The 16,090-nt window shown below is 38.5% G+C and overlaps 3 protein-coding genes across 3 annotated transcripts; 1 reads left to right on the forward strand and 2 right to left on the reverse strand.

Annotated features, from left to right (window-relative positions):
• The first annotated feature begins 747 nt into the window (after positions 1 to 747).
• Positions 748 to 1,101, forward strand: LOC149923728 (uncharacterized). The gene has a single exon (XM_090161650.1). It carries the CDS (start codon positions 748 to 750, stop codon positions 1,099 to 1,101), a length of 354 nt encoding a protein of 117 aa, XP_090017776.1.
• A 9,962-nt stretch (positions 1,102 to 11,063) lies between these two features.
• LOC149923729 (uncharacterized) lies at positions 11,064 to 12,086 on the reverse strand. The gene has a single exon (XM_090161651.1). The coding sequence runs from the start codon at positions 12,084 to 12,086 to the stop codon at positions 11,064 to 11,066; it is 1,023 nt and encodes a 340-aa protein (XP_090017777.1).
• A 192-nt stretch (positions 12,087 to 12,278) lies between these two features.
• Positions 12,279 to 13,067, reverse strand: LOC149923730 (zinc finger MYM-type protein 1-like). The gene has a single exon (XM_090161652.1). The coding sequence runs from the start codon at positions 13,065 to 13,067 to the stop codon at positions 12,279 to 12,281; it is 789 nt and encodes a 262-aa protein (XP_090017778.1).
• Between the last annotated feature and the right edge of the window lie 3,023 nt (positions 13,068 to 16,090).

The raw sequence follows: 16,090 nt of genomic DNA on the forward strand, positions 1-16,090 counted from the left end.
TTGGCTCGATATCTTTTGGACGTGCGTTAAAGACAATATTCCTTCTGTTGCCATTCGAGGGAAGAAGCGTGCGCCCTGGATTACGGGCGAGCTCGTTCACGATAGCCACGTTAAGAATTCGCTGTTCACGAAAGCTAAAAAAACCCGGAAAGATTCCGACTGGAAACGTTATAAGGACTTCAACAACGTCCTACGAAGAAAGACTAGAGAAGCTTATGATCGGTTTGTGTCACATTTACACGATACTGTAGTTACATATCCGAAGCTGTTTTGGAGTTTCGTTCGGTTGAAGTCCCAGCTTCCACCTCCATCGTCTTTTCTAGTCCAGGACAGACAACTATCGTGTCCTTTGTCCATAGCGAGGGCTTGTGGCGATTTCTTCTACAGACGCTTTACCAAACCTGACCCTGATTTAACTCTTCCTAGTCTTGGACCGAAGGCGAATAGTTTCACTCTCAACTCGATTGACTCTTCGGATGTTGCAAAAGCGTTAAAGGGTTTAAAGCCTGGATCCGCCTGTGGCCCTGACGGTATAACTCCCAGGCTAGCTTCTCCAGATAATGTCTCCGGCTATAATTGACCCGTTGGTCAAATTGTTTAATTTTGTCGCTGGCAACGTCGTCTCTCCCTTCGGCCTGGAAATTGGCTAACGTCGTTCCTGTTTACAAAGGGTCGGGCAAGCGAAATGAGACATCGAATTATCGCCCTGTTGTTGGTAAACTACTGGAGACGATAATTTACGTGAAGATGAACAAGTACCTAGACGACAATTCTGTTATACCTGCCTCGCAGTATGGTTTCCGAAAGGGTCTGTCGTGTACGCACCAGCTCCTGCAACCTTTTCACGAATGGTCGACATTACCAGATGAGGGCAATCCGAAAGACATTCACGTGGTTTCTTTTGACTGGTCAAAAGCATTCGACTCTGTTTGCCACAGGCGGCTGTTGTTTAAGCTGAAAAGAGCTGGTATCGGCGGGGTGCTTTTGGAGTGGATTCAAGATTTTTTACACAACCGCATCCAACGCGTTGTGTATCGCGGCGAATTCACCGGTCCTTTCTGGGGTGCCTCAAGGGTCCACACTTGGACCGTTATTATTTAACGTTTTCGTCTCCGATCTTCCGTCGGTTCCGACTAACGATTGCTCTCTTTACCAATACGCTGATGACAGCTATATTTCTCTCGCGATCCGTTCAGCGGCTGACCGTTTGTCATTGCAAGATAATGTCTCTCATGTCTTCCAATGGGGAGTTTCTAATAGCATTTCCCTGAACATCAAGAAATGCAACTTAATGGTAATTACGAGAAGGAAATCTCACGAAGACGTCTCCTATGAGATCAATGGCGTGGCTATTACTCGTGTTTATGCTATTGAAGATCCTCGGCGTTTTCGTCTCGAGGGACCTTAAATGGGCGTCTCACGTCAACCACGCTTGTAATCGAGCCCGTCGTTTAAGTGGTCTTATTCGTTGAACTACTGGTTCCACTCGTGCGTCTGTCACCGTGGTACCCACCTTCCCCTTTGTCCATGTTATAATTACCGTGGTACCCACCTCCCCCCTTTTCCCATGTGATAATTACCGTGGTACCCACCTCCCCCCTTTTCCCATGTGATAATTACCGTGGTACCCTTTTCCCATAGTAGAAGTACCCCAGTAAGGCCCTTCCTCCCCCTTTTCCCCATGTGATAATTGCTGAGGTACCCCTCACCCTTTTTCTCATATGATAATTACCGTGGTACCCACTTCCCGCTTTTCCCCATGTGATAATTACCGTTCCTCACCAGTTTGGAATCCTTATCTCAAAAAGGACGTTGCTGCGTTGGAACGTGTTCAGCCTTCGTTCACTAGATTTTACCTGAAGTCACCGCGCGCAAACTTACCCGGCCATGTCCCATATGATCAACGACTGGCGTACATTCCTCTTTTACCACTATCTGTTCGCAAGGACGTTTGGATATTACGCTCTTGAAATTGGCCAGGTCGGAGACCTTCAACCTTAGCGATTATTTGACCCTACGTACTATATCAAGTTTGCGCGATGTTTGGCTTTGGAGCACTCTTTTTTCATCCGGAGCGCTAGAACCTGGAACACGCTATTTCGTTCGCTTGTGTCGGAATTCTTTTTTAAAATTTGGCTTTCTAATCATTCTTAACTTTTGTGTTTTTAATCATATCTTAAATTTTTCATATCGATTTAATCATTTTTGTCGCGCTTTCAAATCACTCCTTAAATTTAATTTCTTTGTTTGTATTGTCCTGGTAACCACCACGGAATTTGCGTTTTTTCAACTAAATTTCCCGACACAAATAGGCTTATAACTATAGTATAATTTTAACTATAAATCTACCGGGGTGGAATAGTGGTTAAGGTGGGGTGGCAGAGTGGTTAGTAGTTCTGGAGCTACAAAAATATATGCAATCTGGCCAAAAACCTTAAGGTTAAAATTCGCAAGGTCCTCTGCCCAACACTACGTCTTAATGTCTCAGCCTATGAACGTAGTAAAATCAATCCATGGGCAAGGTCTTCAATTAGAAATATGGACTAGTTCTATTAAAATAGATCTTGCAAATCATGAAAAAAAAAGGCCGCGCAATGTCTAGCGTATTTGATGTCAAGTAGCGTGATATGCGGGCTTTTCTTTGCCAAGAGTTATGAACAGGCCAATATAGAACTAGTCCATATTTCTAACTGAAGACCTTGCCCACGGTTTGATTTCACTACGTTCATGGGCTGAGGCATTAGGACGTAGTGTTGGGCAGAGGACCTTGCGAATTTTAACCTTCAGGTTTTTGGCCAGATTTACTATATTGTTCTGAAACTAAAGCGTGAAGAAATGTGCTCTAGACATTTTAACTACAACTTCGGAAAGACCTTGTTCACTGAGGATTTCATTTGAAAGTCTAAAGAAAACGTTTATGGCTTCAGCTCTTGTTTTTAAACTTTAATAAAAGTTTCATAAATCTACAAAATTAATGTATTGGTATTACAATTTTCTTTTTAAGTACCTCTGACAATTATTCCACTTAGAAACGTTTTTCAAGGCTGTATCTGCAATAAGGCAATGTGACTGGGCCCTATTAAGAATTTTAATTATATTATTGGCCTTAATGAGGTTGGTTTAAATCTACATGTAAAAAGACCGCTATATATGCATATTAAAGTTCTGCTTCTATTTCACGTATTTTTATTCCAAAATAGGCCAATTATTTTGAAACAAAAAATAATTTCCCTGAAAAGGAACTTCGTTAAGAAAAAATAATTAAATAAGGAATTTTATTAATGAGACAGTCATTTTAATTGACAGATTTTCGGAGCGCTAAAGGTGCACTAGCCAACTAAAATCCGCTGTTAATTATTTGACAGCTTTTGTTTGTGGAAGTATCCCGTCTTGTCGCCTATAAATAGCTTTATTTTCCGTCTAGTCTTAAAGGGAGTATAAAATATTTCGAAATTGGGGGTAGCAATTGTTGGGGCAGTGCAACCTTTTTAGAAAATAGTCATACAATTGATGGACGGAAATATTCCTAGCCCTTGCTCAAAGATATTAATTCACTAAGGCGGGGAAAAATAATGATAAAATGCGAGTCGTGGCCTTATCGTGGAGTGAATTAAATCTGAGAGAGGGGGTTACATACGGGGGAAAGAAAAATAAATAAAAGTGGGGGAGATTCGAATTCTGAATGGAAACCCTTTGTCGTTAATCAATCACAAAATCTTTATTTAACACTCATAGACAAACACTGCATACAAGTAATGAAATGGGGGGGGGGAGTCAGATATTATATGGTTCTTTTGATTAGTAGGATAGTTAGGCTATCACTATTAATAATTTATTATTTTTACTTTTAAGCGGGGGATAACATGCATAATAGACACAAAAAATTAAAACACTCTTGACTAATTGGTTAATTAAACGTTTTTCCTACGAAAAGTACGAGTTAGCAAAACTAAAAAAAACGAAGATTCGCTACAATTTGATGACGTTACTGTGGGCGATTATGTATCCGCGATTTACGACAAAGAATGGTATGTATCTCAAGTTTGCGAAACAGTTGAGGCAGAAAATGACTTTCTGCTTCGATTTATGAAATGCAACAAAAAACGATGTCTACTGTCATTGCCATTAAAAGAAGACAAGTGCTTCGTTCCCTTAGAGAATATTTAGTGTATAATAATATAATAATAATCAGCTAGGCTAATACCCAAGGCACCACCTTAGGCCCAAGTCATCTACCGACTTACAATGCCTTTAAACAGGTGGCCGGGTTACAATGCGTAGGAGGGTAGTGGCAAGCCCTACATGCCACGCGAGCCAACAGCTCCCTACACTAACTATTACCGTTAACCTCTACAAGTTTTTATAGAAGGGGAAACCGAAGAACTCGGGGGAAAACCCCTTTAACCAGTGGGGAGAGAACTTGCAAACTCAACGCGGAAGGAGTAGTTCCGAGTTTTCACCCAGTGCCACAAGCTGGGATCGAACCCGACTCCTCTTGCTGCGAGGCGAAAGCGCTAACCACTCCGCCACCCCACCTGCCGGAGACCGAAACGAATGAAAAATTACGTTCAAATCTGAAAATGAACAAAATATCCTTAGATAGCGTACAGGCAGCGTTTGATAATCGTTCCCGTAAATAGTTTATCTAATCTAGTGTTTCCAACGGTCAACAGATCAGGTCATTCGTGTAAAATTTTCCAGATGTTACCTGAACAGTTATCTGACTCGCCCGTTTAGTATTAAATCCTATGTAAACCAAATCTAAATTCAAATTTCGTTATTTTGATACAGTACTTTTTTATTTATCCAACCTTAACATTTCTACCAGGTTTTCCGAGGGGCTGATCACTCCACGTAATCGGTGTACAGAGCCGTAACTTTGACTGTACTAATGGGATTACGCGTAATCTTTGAAGTCCCTGCCTTTGGCAGTGGTAATCTAAGCGTAATCCGGTGTACAGATTTTCTAAGAGTGGTTAGCCCCTCGAGGTTTTCATATTTTTATTTCTAAAAAACGAATAAATAGATACCGATCTGATCTGTTCTTTTCCCCCATATCAGATATCGCAACTGGTATCTGGGAGTCGGTTGGAAGCACTAGTCTAATCGAGTGTTATATTTTTAATTTTTTTTAAATAAAATCTTTTTGAAAATTACGAGAATTTATTACTGACTTTTGACCTAATATTTCGCTAATTAGAAATAGTTTAGACATAAAGTGTTGTACATCAAATTTAAGCTTATTTTAAGATAATTTTTATGAATGTCTAAATTCCAAAATCGAAGTTTGCCCTCATCGCGAAATTGGCCGTCGAAAATGACCCCCCGTTGAATAAAAATCACGAAGTTTTAACTTAGTATAATAAAAAGGTAATATTTAGAAAATAATAATCAATGTTTTAGAAATCAGCGCTATGTGTTACCCTAAAATCGAGAGTTTCATAGTAATCATCGAAATATTCTTCAATTTATTATATAAAATGTTTGAGGGTGCGAAAATGAACTGTTATTTTCGAAAGGCTCTAGTTACGCAACCGCTGCATCGATTTCACCCAAAATTTCAATTTCCCCATGGTTTTGCTCGGAGCAAACTCCAGAGAGAAAATATTTCGGCGGAGGCGCCACCGAGTAGTCAAGACGGCAACTACAAGGGTGTTTATTGAACAAAACTCTTCCCCTTGGATCTGAAACTGACCTTGAACAAATATGGTATAGGTTTTTTGGGGGGAAAAATTCGATGAGCCAAACCCCAAAATTTATCTCTCTCGGGCACTCGAGACACGTTTCAGACGTGAAACGTACCATAAGAGATGTAAGAAACTTTAGATTCGGCGGTATCAATTCAGAGTGAATTTGAGGTGATACACAGTATAGGGTGGTTGTAAAGGGCTGCCAGACCGACCCGAGCGGACCGACCCCGACAAAGAATCTAGTCATAGGTAGCATAGCGTTTTGTCTACTTAGAGAGAATGATCCACTTATGATAACATTTATGCTATTCGACAAATATTTGATTTCACTATCATAAAAAAGGTGAAAAGGGTATTGTTCATTTTTAGAAAACCTACAATCCTTATTTAATATACTCTGAAGACGAAAATTTGCTTCAGTCAACAAAACAAAGGTCTTTCCGAGTATTTTCCGAAATCATCAGTGGGGTATAGATCAAGGTTATTCTCAGGGGGAATATTTAATTAATCCATAGTCTTCTACCAAGAACGTAATTATTTATACTCAGGGAGAATGAATCAGCCCTAACCCCGTCACGCTAAGAGGGGGGGGGGGAGGAAAAAAGCAGCGGTAGCGTTAATCACGTCGAAAAACGTAATTTTTAAGAACCAATGAGATTGCAGTATTATTTGATTTTATTAAAGCGGAGGAGCATACCGGGGGCACCAACGGGTGGAATTGGAGAAACGCTAAAACTAATCTCGACATATTCATTCTCCCTGAGTATAAATAAATACATTCTTCGTTTTACATATTAACATTTTATTTAAATTTAAGTAATAAAGTAAGTAAATTAAGGTTCAATTATAACAAATATGTTATCGTAATGAAACCCATCCAAAACAAATTCATCCAAACTAGATTCGATCCCACCTCGTTAGGACGAAATGGCTATAGAATATTAACACCTATAACCATTACACCACACTTCACCGCGCTGATAGCATTTTTTTATACGACACATTTATTTTCTAGAAGACCAAGGCTTAAGAAACTCCAGCTAACGCATCCCATGGACGCCATTTTATTTCATTTTTCATGGACCAAAGTCATTTCAAAAGAGGCTAGCGCAACAACGTCAATTTTTTTTAAAACCTAGATGCTATCGCCACCTGGTGTAAAATGAAAATCAGCAAAATTTTTTAAAAATTATTTATAACCTTTCTTTTCAAATTTAATAGAAATAATAAGGCTAGGAAATTAATTTAAACTATAAACGAAAATCCCTTTAAAAAAGTTTCATCACAAACCAAGCCGTTTTACCTGTACAAGTGTCTAAAAGTTACTTATACTTATGGGTACCACAGCACCAAAATGTCCACTTTTTAAGTTAACTTTCCCATAGCGTGAAGGCATCGAGCCTAATCGATTTTAATGTTAAAACGCTGTTAACCTATATATACCTTAGGAACACCTCGCCGGCTATGCCGGCTCGTCCCCAAGGTATAATAAATCTGATCTTTAAATATATGGAAATTACGACCAAGGAGGATAGGAAGGGAGGCGAAGTAGGAGGGATGAACGCGCCAGCATCCTTGTAAGAAGCTTAGCGCGCACTCGGCGGGAAAATTTCGGAAAAATGGCGGCAACACGTAGCGTAGCGGACGCAATCTTACCGCCATTTTTCTTACAAGGATGCTGGCGCGTTCATCCCTCCTACTTGAGCACTAACTGCGGAAAAACAGCCAATTTTATAATTTCGTTGCTTCGCTGGTGAATCTATAGAATTTAATTATTATACTTTTATTCTTTCGAAGAAAATGAAAGTTTGTAATTTCTGTTAACTCGTCATTATCGTAAATCCTTACAATTAAATTAATTTAACATCGAGGTAACAAACTTACTCTTCGATTAGTACTCCAATATCTTAGGGACTCTCCTTTGCTCATTTCCCGAGAGAAGCAATTTAGAAAGTCAAGGAAATCGAGGTCCGAGTTCGCACTGAACGCCCAACGAAACCAGCCTCATTTTCATTCGTGGGTGGAATATATATGACTAACATCATAAGTAACAGAAAATTCGTAATTGTGACACTGAACAATTTTGGTATATGATAATCTGTAGTCCAGATAACATTTTCCGATAAAGTTAGGACCATAGGGTGCCAGATGAAAATGGTTTGGCCGAACCAGGGCCAGATATACAGGGTGTTTCAAAAGGTTATGCAAAACTTTTAAGGAGTTGTAGGGGTGAGTTGAGAAGTATGCCTGTTTTTTCCCATTTTCCTACGATGAGTGAAAAGAGCGCCAGAGAGCTTCAAAGTGTGGCCTACTAGCCCCTGTAAATAGGCTGCGACACGCTCCAAACCAAGCAGCAGGGACTTTAAATACTGTTTAAGTTTACTTTTTTACGCTGCTTACCTCGATTTGTTTACAAAGTCCTTTTTTACCTATCACAGGAACCCAAACCTTAATGTTCGCGTTTCCCTGCTGCTTGGTTTTTCGCTTGTTGCAGCCTTCTTCCAGGGGTTAGTAGGGCACACTTTGAAGCTCTCTGGCGCTCTTTTAACTCATCGTAGGAAAATGGATAAAAAACAGGCATATTTCTCAACTCACCCCCTACAACTCCTTAAAATTTTTGCATAACCTTTTGAAACACCCTGTATACGAGAGCACCAAATTTTTAGGGGCATCTAAAAGTCTCAATCAGGCCCTGTCTGTACTCTATTCGTTGGACAAGCTAGTGTGATGCTGTAACTATCTTCAGAAGTAAATGGGATGTTAATAATAGTCAATTTCGTGTTCATGTTCAGTAATTTATCATTATTTTGCACAAAATAAACGTTATTTTTATCGTAGAATGCGTTACAATTTGCATGAAGCCTTGACTATAGTAACAGTTCTCGATCGAGAGTTCTTAATTATTAGGAGTGGCAAAAACGATTATCATTAAAACAAATAGGAAGTGTCATACTGATAATTATTAGGTTACGTATGTTGTCAAACAATATATTTCTCCTATTTATAATCCAGGGTTGCCATTTATATAGTCATTGGCGAAACCGACTACAATTAAAACATTAGTGTGGGAGAATATAAAGGGTCATACTCATGTTTATTACATTACTTATTGTTATGCTGTAAATATACACATGAAGTACTTAACTTAAAAATTAGATAAAACCCTTGGTATAATCAAAATTGGATTAGAATTTGATACGCATATATTTTTAAATTAGTTCTATAAATCTTTTTATTTTAATTACTTCAAGATTTTGAGAAAGCACTATAGATGGCACCACAACACCACAATAAATACTGAACTGGTGTGATTTCGGTGGACGTCTTTCCTCTCGAGCGAACAGGGCCTTGTGGCCGTTATGAGAAATTTTTGGTTTATGAGAGAATATTTTTCTCATCTTGTTCGACCTCGATGTTTTTGCAGTCGAGATCAGAAATGCAATTAAGATTTGTTGGGAAAATAACCTTGCTTCGGCCAGTGAGAAGAATCCCTAAATACGGTCTTTTCACGTAACCTCTCTTGGATTAGTTGCTTTTTTAATCAACCTTTAAGCCTCTTCGATAGGCTCGAGTCGGAAATTCTACCAATTAAATAGATTGAAAAAGCCTGCCGCGAAATTAAATATTTCTTGTGGCCATGGACGGAAGATACCGCGAAGGGACAAGCGGGTGCCACATTTCTAACGGTTTCGGCGAGGGGGTAGTCACTTAAGAAATCTGGTGTACAAATAGTGAGAAATCGAAATATTATTTCCGGAAATCTAGAAATACAGGAGAAATATTTTAAATATTTCTGGAAATCTAGAAATACAGGAGAAATATTTTAAATATTTCTGGAAATCTAGAAATACAGGAGAAATATTAGAAATATTTTAGATATTTCTGGAAATCTAGAAATACAGAAGAAATATTAGAAATCTAGAGAAATAAACAGAAATATTTTCGATATTTCTGGAAATCGGGAAATCCAAAGAAATATAAGGAAATCTCGAGAAATAAACGGAAATATTTTTGATAATTCTGGAAATATTTGGAAATATTTAAGAAAAATCGGAAATATTTAAGAAATATCGGAAATATTTAAGAAAAATCGGAAATATTTAAGAAATATCGGAAATATTTGGAAATAAGAAATCTGGTGTATAATTATAAGTGGCTAACCCACAAACCACGTTCATTCCCCCTTTGTTCTTCTCTGATGAAATAAACTTTCTTATCCCCATATGATCTGGTTTCTAATTTAGAAATTTTCTATATTCAAACAGCTACCTGATACAGATCTTAGAATAATATTTTCTCTTATTCAAGGTTAGATAAAGGCCTTCAAACCCTCATAAAATCAGGTTTACTAAACTAAAGTAGTTATCAGAGATTGTAACAGTTAACCTCAGCTATCTCACTTTTACGTAATCAAAATTTTGAAAGGAATTTAGTAGGTTTATATGTAAAATCGGTGACTGTGGGACAGCTAGCCTGTTTGAAAGCCTACGCAAAAACCTAAAATTAGGCTAACTATTATTACAAACAGGTCCGACCAGAGAGTGAAGCCGGTACAAATTACCGGGGGCCGTGGAGCCTAGAGCCCGGGAACAAACTAGGTATATTTTTCCCGGGTTTATCTCCTAAAAAGTATCGATATATCTCCAGTAATAACACTTCTCTTGTAGCCAGTCCCGTACACAGCCGCCAACACTCGGCGGCACTCAAATTATTTTTGGGGGTGCCAATGCCTTGAGTCATTTTTATCTCCCCACCTATGAAATTAGTAAATACATTGGTTTATTGTGTTATTTTTTAAACTATAAATTTCGATTTCTTTGAAAACATAATATTTTATTAAAAATATTTAAATAAATTTTATATACAAAAATGCATGTAACAGATGTTATATCAGTTTTCATTACTTTTTAATATAATTTAAGGATTCGCTTTTTTTCATTGAATTTTTTCATAAATAAATCCAAATTTAAAGATTTTGCATTTTGCATTTTCACTTTCAGGTGGGGTGGCTGAGTGGTTAGCACTTTAGCCTCGCAGCAAGAGGAGCCGGGTTCGATCCCAGCTAGTGGCACTGGGTGAAAATCCGGGACCACTCCTTCTGCGTAGAGTTTGTAAGTTCTCTCCCCACTGGTTAAAGGGGTTTTCCACCGAGATCTTCGGTTTCCCCTTCCCATAAAACTTGTTGAGGTTAACGGTAATAGTTAGTGTAGGGAGCTGTTGGCTCGCGTGGCATGAAGGGCTTGCCACCCCCCTCATACGCATTGTAACCCGGCCACCTGTTACTTGATCACGCACAAGCAACATTGCTTATGTGGTCGAAGGTGGTGCCTTGGGTATTAGCTCTATTAAAAAAAAAAGGGCGATTTATTTTTGTTAAAACTGAAAAAGTAGATTCACATGTAGCAGTACTACATCCATAGGTTGCAACGGTTGCCAATACACTATAGGTGTCCTTAAAAGCAACACGCTATTTGAAGATCTCGCAGAAAAGTTTTCAGGAGCTGCACCTAAATATTTTTTTGCCACAACTAGTTCTTCGGTCGAAGGTATATGTAATCCTAAATCTGTAAATGGCTTAATTTTATTGGAATCAAGTTCATCGACACAGGCTACAGCTTTTAAAAGATCGTTGTTGTTTTTAAAACGTCTATTAATTTCGAACAAAACTACGTCAAGAACTTCGAAGAAAATTGGTTCGAAAGGGAGATCTGATGTGGTTTCCCCGATGTTTTCCATGACGATTGAATCTTTTATACGTTCACTTAACCGTTTTTTCCTCTGAGGCCGTTTGTTATCTTCAGTTTCGCAAATAGAAAGAATTCCTTTCGCATCGTCTAGCAATTTGTCGACTGTCTCAGGTGATCGCATTTCTTCGAGAGATTTTTGTGTGGCTTCAATGACGTCTAAACCTATTCCTAACGACGCTTCGCGAAGCTGCAACACTTTATCAGCTGGTTCTATTGTTTCGAGTATCGCTTTCATTGTAATTAGAGCGTACTGAAAGTCCGATCTCTTAATGACAGCCTCTAAGCCAGCTGCTTGAGCAATGTCTTCACCATCGAATTTGTGACCTTTTTCCTTTGACAAACGAGCTACTTCATATAAAACCCTCAAAATTTCGATGTAGTTATTGAAAATTGCCCTTGTAATTGCCCAGTGTCCGGACCACCTTTGTTCTAACAGACGACAAATATTCTTTTCTGCTGCAATTTTGCTGCGACTAAAATATCGGTGAAGAGTCTCGCAGAGATCAAAATAGTAACGTATTGGAACAATTGACGAAACAGCATTCTGTACTACAAGGTGTAATCGATGATTAAAACAATGGATATATGGTACTTCTCTACCTATTCTCTGTTGGATTATAGCTTGTACACCGCCATCTTTGCCGCTCATTACGCTCGCGCCGTCGTAACATTGGCTTAAAATGTTGTTTTTGTTCAGGCCATAGCGGTCGAGAGCAGAAAGAATGGTATCAGCAAAAGAAACAGCAGAAAGGGCAGATGCTTTTTCAATTGAGAGAAGGGATTCCTTCGCCTTACCCTGCAGCACATACCTTATTCCAATGGCTACGTTTTCAACGTGATTTTAGTCTTTAGTTCCATCTGCTAATATTGTGAACCAAGGAACATCGGAAGAAATAATATCTCTCACTATACCCTCTCGTACAATAGTGGCCATAATTTCAATGACTTCATTTTGTATCCTCGGAGATAAATAGTTTGCATTCTGAGGAATCTGCTTTGTACATTCTTTAAGCCAATCGTCTTTTCCTAGAGTGAATTGAAACAGACTTCGGAACAAACTTTGCTCTTCCCCTTCCGTTACGCTATATGTTCCACGCAAAGCAAGTTCGTTGACTACCAAAAATTGGATAACCTCTACCACTGACTTAATATAGTATCTATTTTTTTCCAAAACAGTATCGTTCACAAGTGTGGTGATTGATAAACCTTCTGTAATACGTTTTTGTCTTTCATTCCACGATGCCATGGCGGTAAGATGCGCCATAGTTTGTTCGTGCTTAACTAAACCTTTTCCCTTTGAAAGGGCGCATTTCCAGTTTTTAAATCCTGGTGCTATGAATGTCTGATCTTTCGCGTTAGTTCTAAAGTGAATACGATAAGCAAAACAAAACGCTGCATCTCGTTCAGTCGAATATTCTAACCAAGGAAAACGTACATACCAGTCAGATTGAAAGCAACGGCCATCCTTATTAATTGGAAAAGACAGTTTTGGTTGGACGATAGTATTTCCAGGTATGTCGGAAGGAATAGTGATACTTTCGCTAATGGATGAGTTAATTCTGGTCGATGGCGACTGTACCAACTGTGAATCTCTGACTGAGACTGTAGCTTTCACAAGATACTTGTCCATTTACAAACACTTTTCCGTTTGTTATAAATTTAAGTTAAATCTGAATATGTAACTATCTTAAGACTTAGTCGCACAACAGCACAAAACCCTAATAATCCGATTATGGCGTCACATCAGTGTTTCCACTCTGCGGTAGAGATTTTCGTCTATTTTAGGGGCAATTTTACCAGTTTTCGCCGGTTCTATAGTTAATTTTTTTTAGTGAGTGTCACTGCATATTTTACTTCTCTTTATTTCCAATTTTAGATTTAGGCAATATTTTTTTATATAAAAAAATACATTTTATTTCTTTAAATGTTACACATTTTTTATTGGTATATATAAAAATTGAATGGGCGGTCATAGGGGTCAGAGTAGAGGGACTACAGAGACGACGATTTTTTAGTTTTTCTGACTGAAAATATCGAAAAATATTTTCGCCGCAATTTACGCCGTTTTCAATGGTTTTCGCCGCTTATTCGCCTTTTCGCCGGTTTTAAAATTTATTGTGCTCACCGAGACAGTTTTCGCCGAAAACGCCCTTTTTCGCCGCAAAGTGGAAACACTGCGTCACATAGGCGTGCTGATTCGCGATTCAATGCGAGGCCGAAAAAGCATTGGTTTTTTACATTTCGTGATAAAGTAGGATATACGAAGATGAAAGAGCTAACAGGCTTATTCTACAACAACGGTAAAATCTCGAAGCACTACATTACATGGACACGGTCACGCACACGCGACCGTTTAAAACTAGCTATTAAAAACGGTTGCAATGCTAGTTTATTTTAAATAGATAATACTAGCAGTGCCGTATTTCCGTCTAGGCAAACCTAGGCAGCTGCCTAGGGCCCATCCTTGGAAGGGGCCCTCCAGTGAGTATTAATTTAATTATAATTTAAATTGGAGAGATTGCTAGGTAAAAGATTTTGTTTTAAAATTACCAAACTTTCTGCTTGGCAGTGAACATACGCAGCCTTTAATAGGAATGTTGCATAATTATCGCATATTTAGTCGACGCTTTTATTTAGTAATACACCCGAAGAGCTCCGACTTCTAGGGAAATTCAGGCACAGCCTAGTTCCAGGGATCAGAGTAAGTGCAGCTCGTGAAAGGTAGCCCGGTAGTCGTCGCTAATTTAAACGAAAGCCTGTCTTCGCTTCTCGATTTAGAGGGTAAGAGACCAGCTGAACTATATTCGAGGGGTCGGACATTTGCCTGTTTTGTGTACGGGATTTTGGATTTTTTAAAAATTCAGGATTTTTTATTGTGGATTTGTCATACAAAGTCTATGAGAGCAAAATTCTTGGATTTTGGATTTGTGGATTTTTTTACAAATTTTGTACGGGATTTGGCCAAATGTCCGACCCCTCAACTATATTTATTATCCTCGTCATCTGCATAGAGGTCCAGGATCTCTATGTCCGGCCCTGCACACTAGCCTTTAAAGGAATTATTAATCTTAAAGACGATATTGCTAATCAGTTTTCTATTATATTAGGATAAACGACAATGTAATAGTAAGCATAAACTACGTGCATGGACGTCTTAGCTTTATAATATTGTCTAATCACTTTCCTCTCTTTCGTGTATCCGGTCGAGTTTGAACAAAATCGGTGGGTTAGTACACATAGACGAAACACTATGCTTCAGCTGCTGAAGACCAGCTAGTACTTAATATCTAATTGCCTCAAATTTTAACATGAATACATTCCAGTAAAGAAGCGAGTGTTTAGCAGATTCAAATTTAAATCTCGATTCCATGTTTTGATATCATTTCGCCAAAGTAAGCGTTATTATTTTTTCTCGAGCGAAAATCATCTGCCAAAGGAGATTTATCACCATCTTTACCTGGAAGTTACATACAGCGCCAAATTCTCTCGCGACGTATGTGTGAATTAGGTAATCAGCTCGATAATAGTTTTTAATGTCAACGAGGTTTCTTGGGCATTCTAATTATCTCAAGTAGTTTGAAACGAAGAGAGGTTATTAAAATAGAAGATTTAGAAGTATAATCTCCTGCCGGAGATAATGATAAGTAGAGGAAAGCTTTTCTGTCTAAACCGAGATCAAGAACCTATTTAGATTACTGAGAACGTAGTAGTCTACCTTCCATATGCAATACATGATAGACTGTACTGATGGCTCGGTGCAAGCTCATAAATATAACCAAGAATGTATTTAGGTAACTGAGAACGTAGGAGCCTACTTTACACATGCACAACATGGTTAACGGTACTGATGACGCCGATTAAGCTCATAAAAATAATCAAGAACGTATTTAGGTTACTGAGAACGTAGGTGTCTACCTTCGATATGGACAACATGGTGGACTGTACTGATGACGAGAGCAAGCTCATAAAAATAATCAAGAACATATTTACGTTACCAACAACGTAGGAGTCTACCTTCCATATAGACAACATGGTGGACTGTACTGACACGCAGAGCAAGCTCATAAATATATTAAATAACGGATTTAGGTATCTGAAAATTTAAGGGCTTATCTTTAAAAGGGACTCAAGTGACTAATTAACGTCGTAGCTCGTGAAAAGGTCTTTCTATAAAATGCGGTGATTTGACGCAGAGTAAGCTGATAAAAATAACCAAGAACATATTTATGTTACTGAGAACGTAGGAGTCTACCTTCCATATAGACAACATGATGAAAATTGAATGGCTTATCTTTAACCAAGAACATTCTAAAATATCTGAGAACGTAGGCGTTTACTTTAACTCTATCTAAGTGGGATATAGATTACATGGTTGATTATACTTTTGACGCAGAGGAAGCCCATAAATATAATAACGAGCGTATTTAGGTTGGGCAAGTCAAAAGAACTGCAATTAAGGTTGGGTAGATTGTATTATAGCAGATTGGAACGTTTATATGGACTTGTTTCAGACCATCGCTGCATGTTCCACCTTTGCTGAGTTTCCTGCCTTCTAAGGCCGCTAGCATGATCTAATGATCTACTACCTAAGCTCCTCCCTCCCACGGAAATGTTCCATTTTCTAGTGTCGATAGTAATAATTTATAACGACCA

This window comes from Leiobunum rupestre, chromosome 10 (assembly GCF_980474605.1).
Source record: "Leiobunum rupestre chromosome 10, qqLeiRupe1.1.hap1, whole genome shotgun sequence".
NCBI classification, from domain to species: domain Eukaryota; kingdom Metazoa; phylum Arthropoda; class Arachnida; order Opiliones; family Sclerosomatidae; genus Leiobunum; species Leiobunum rupestre.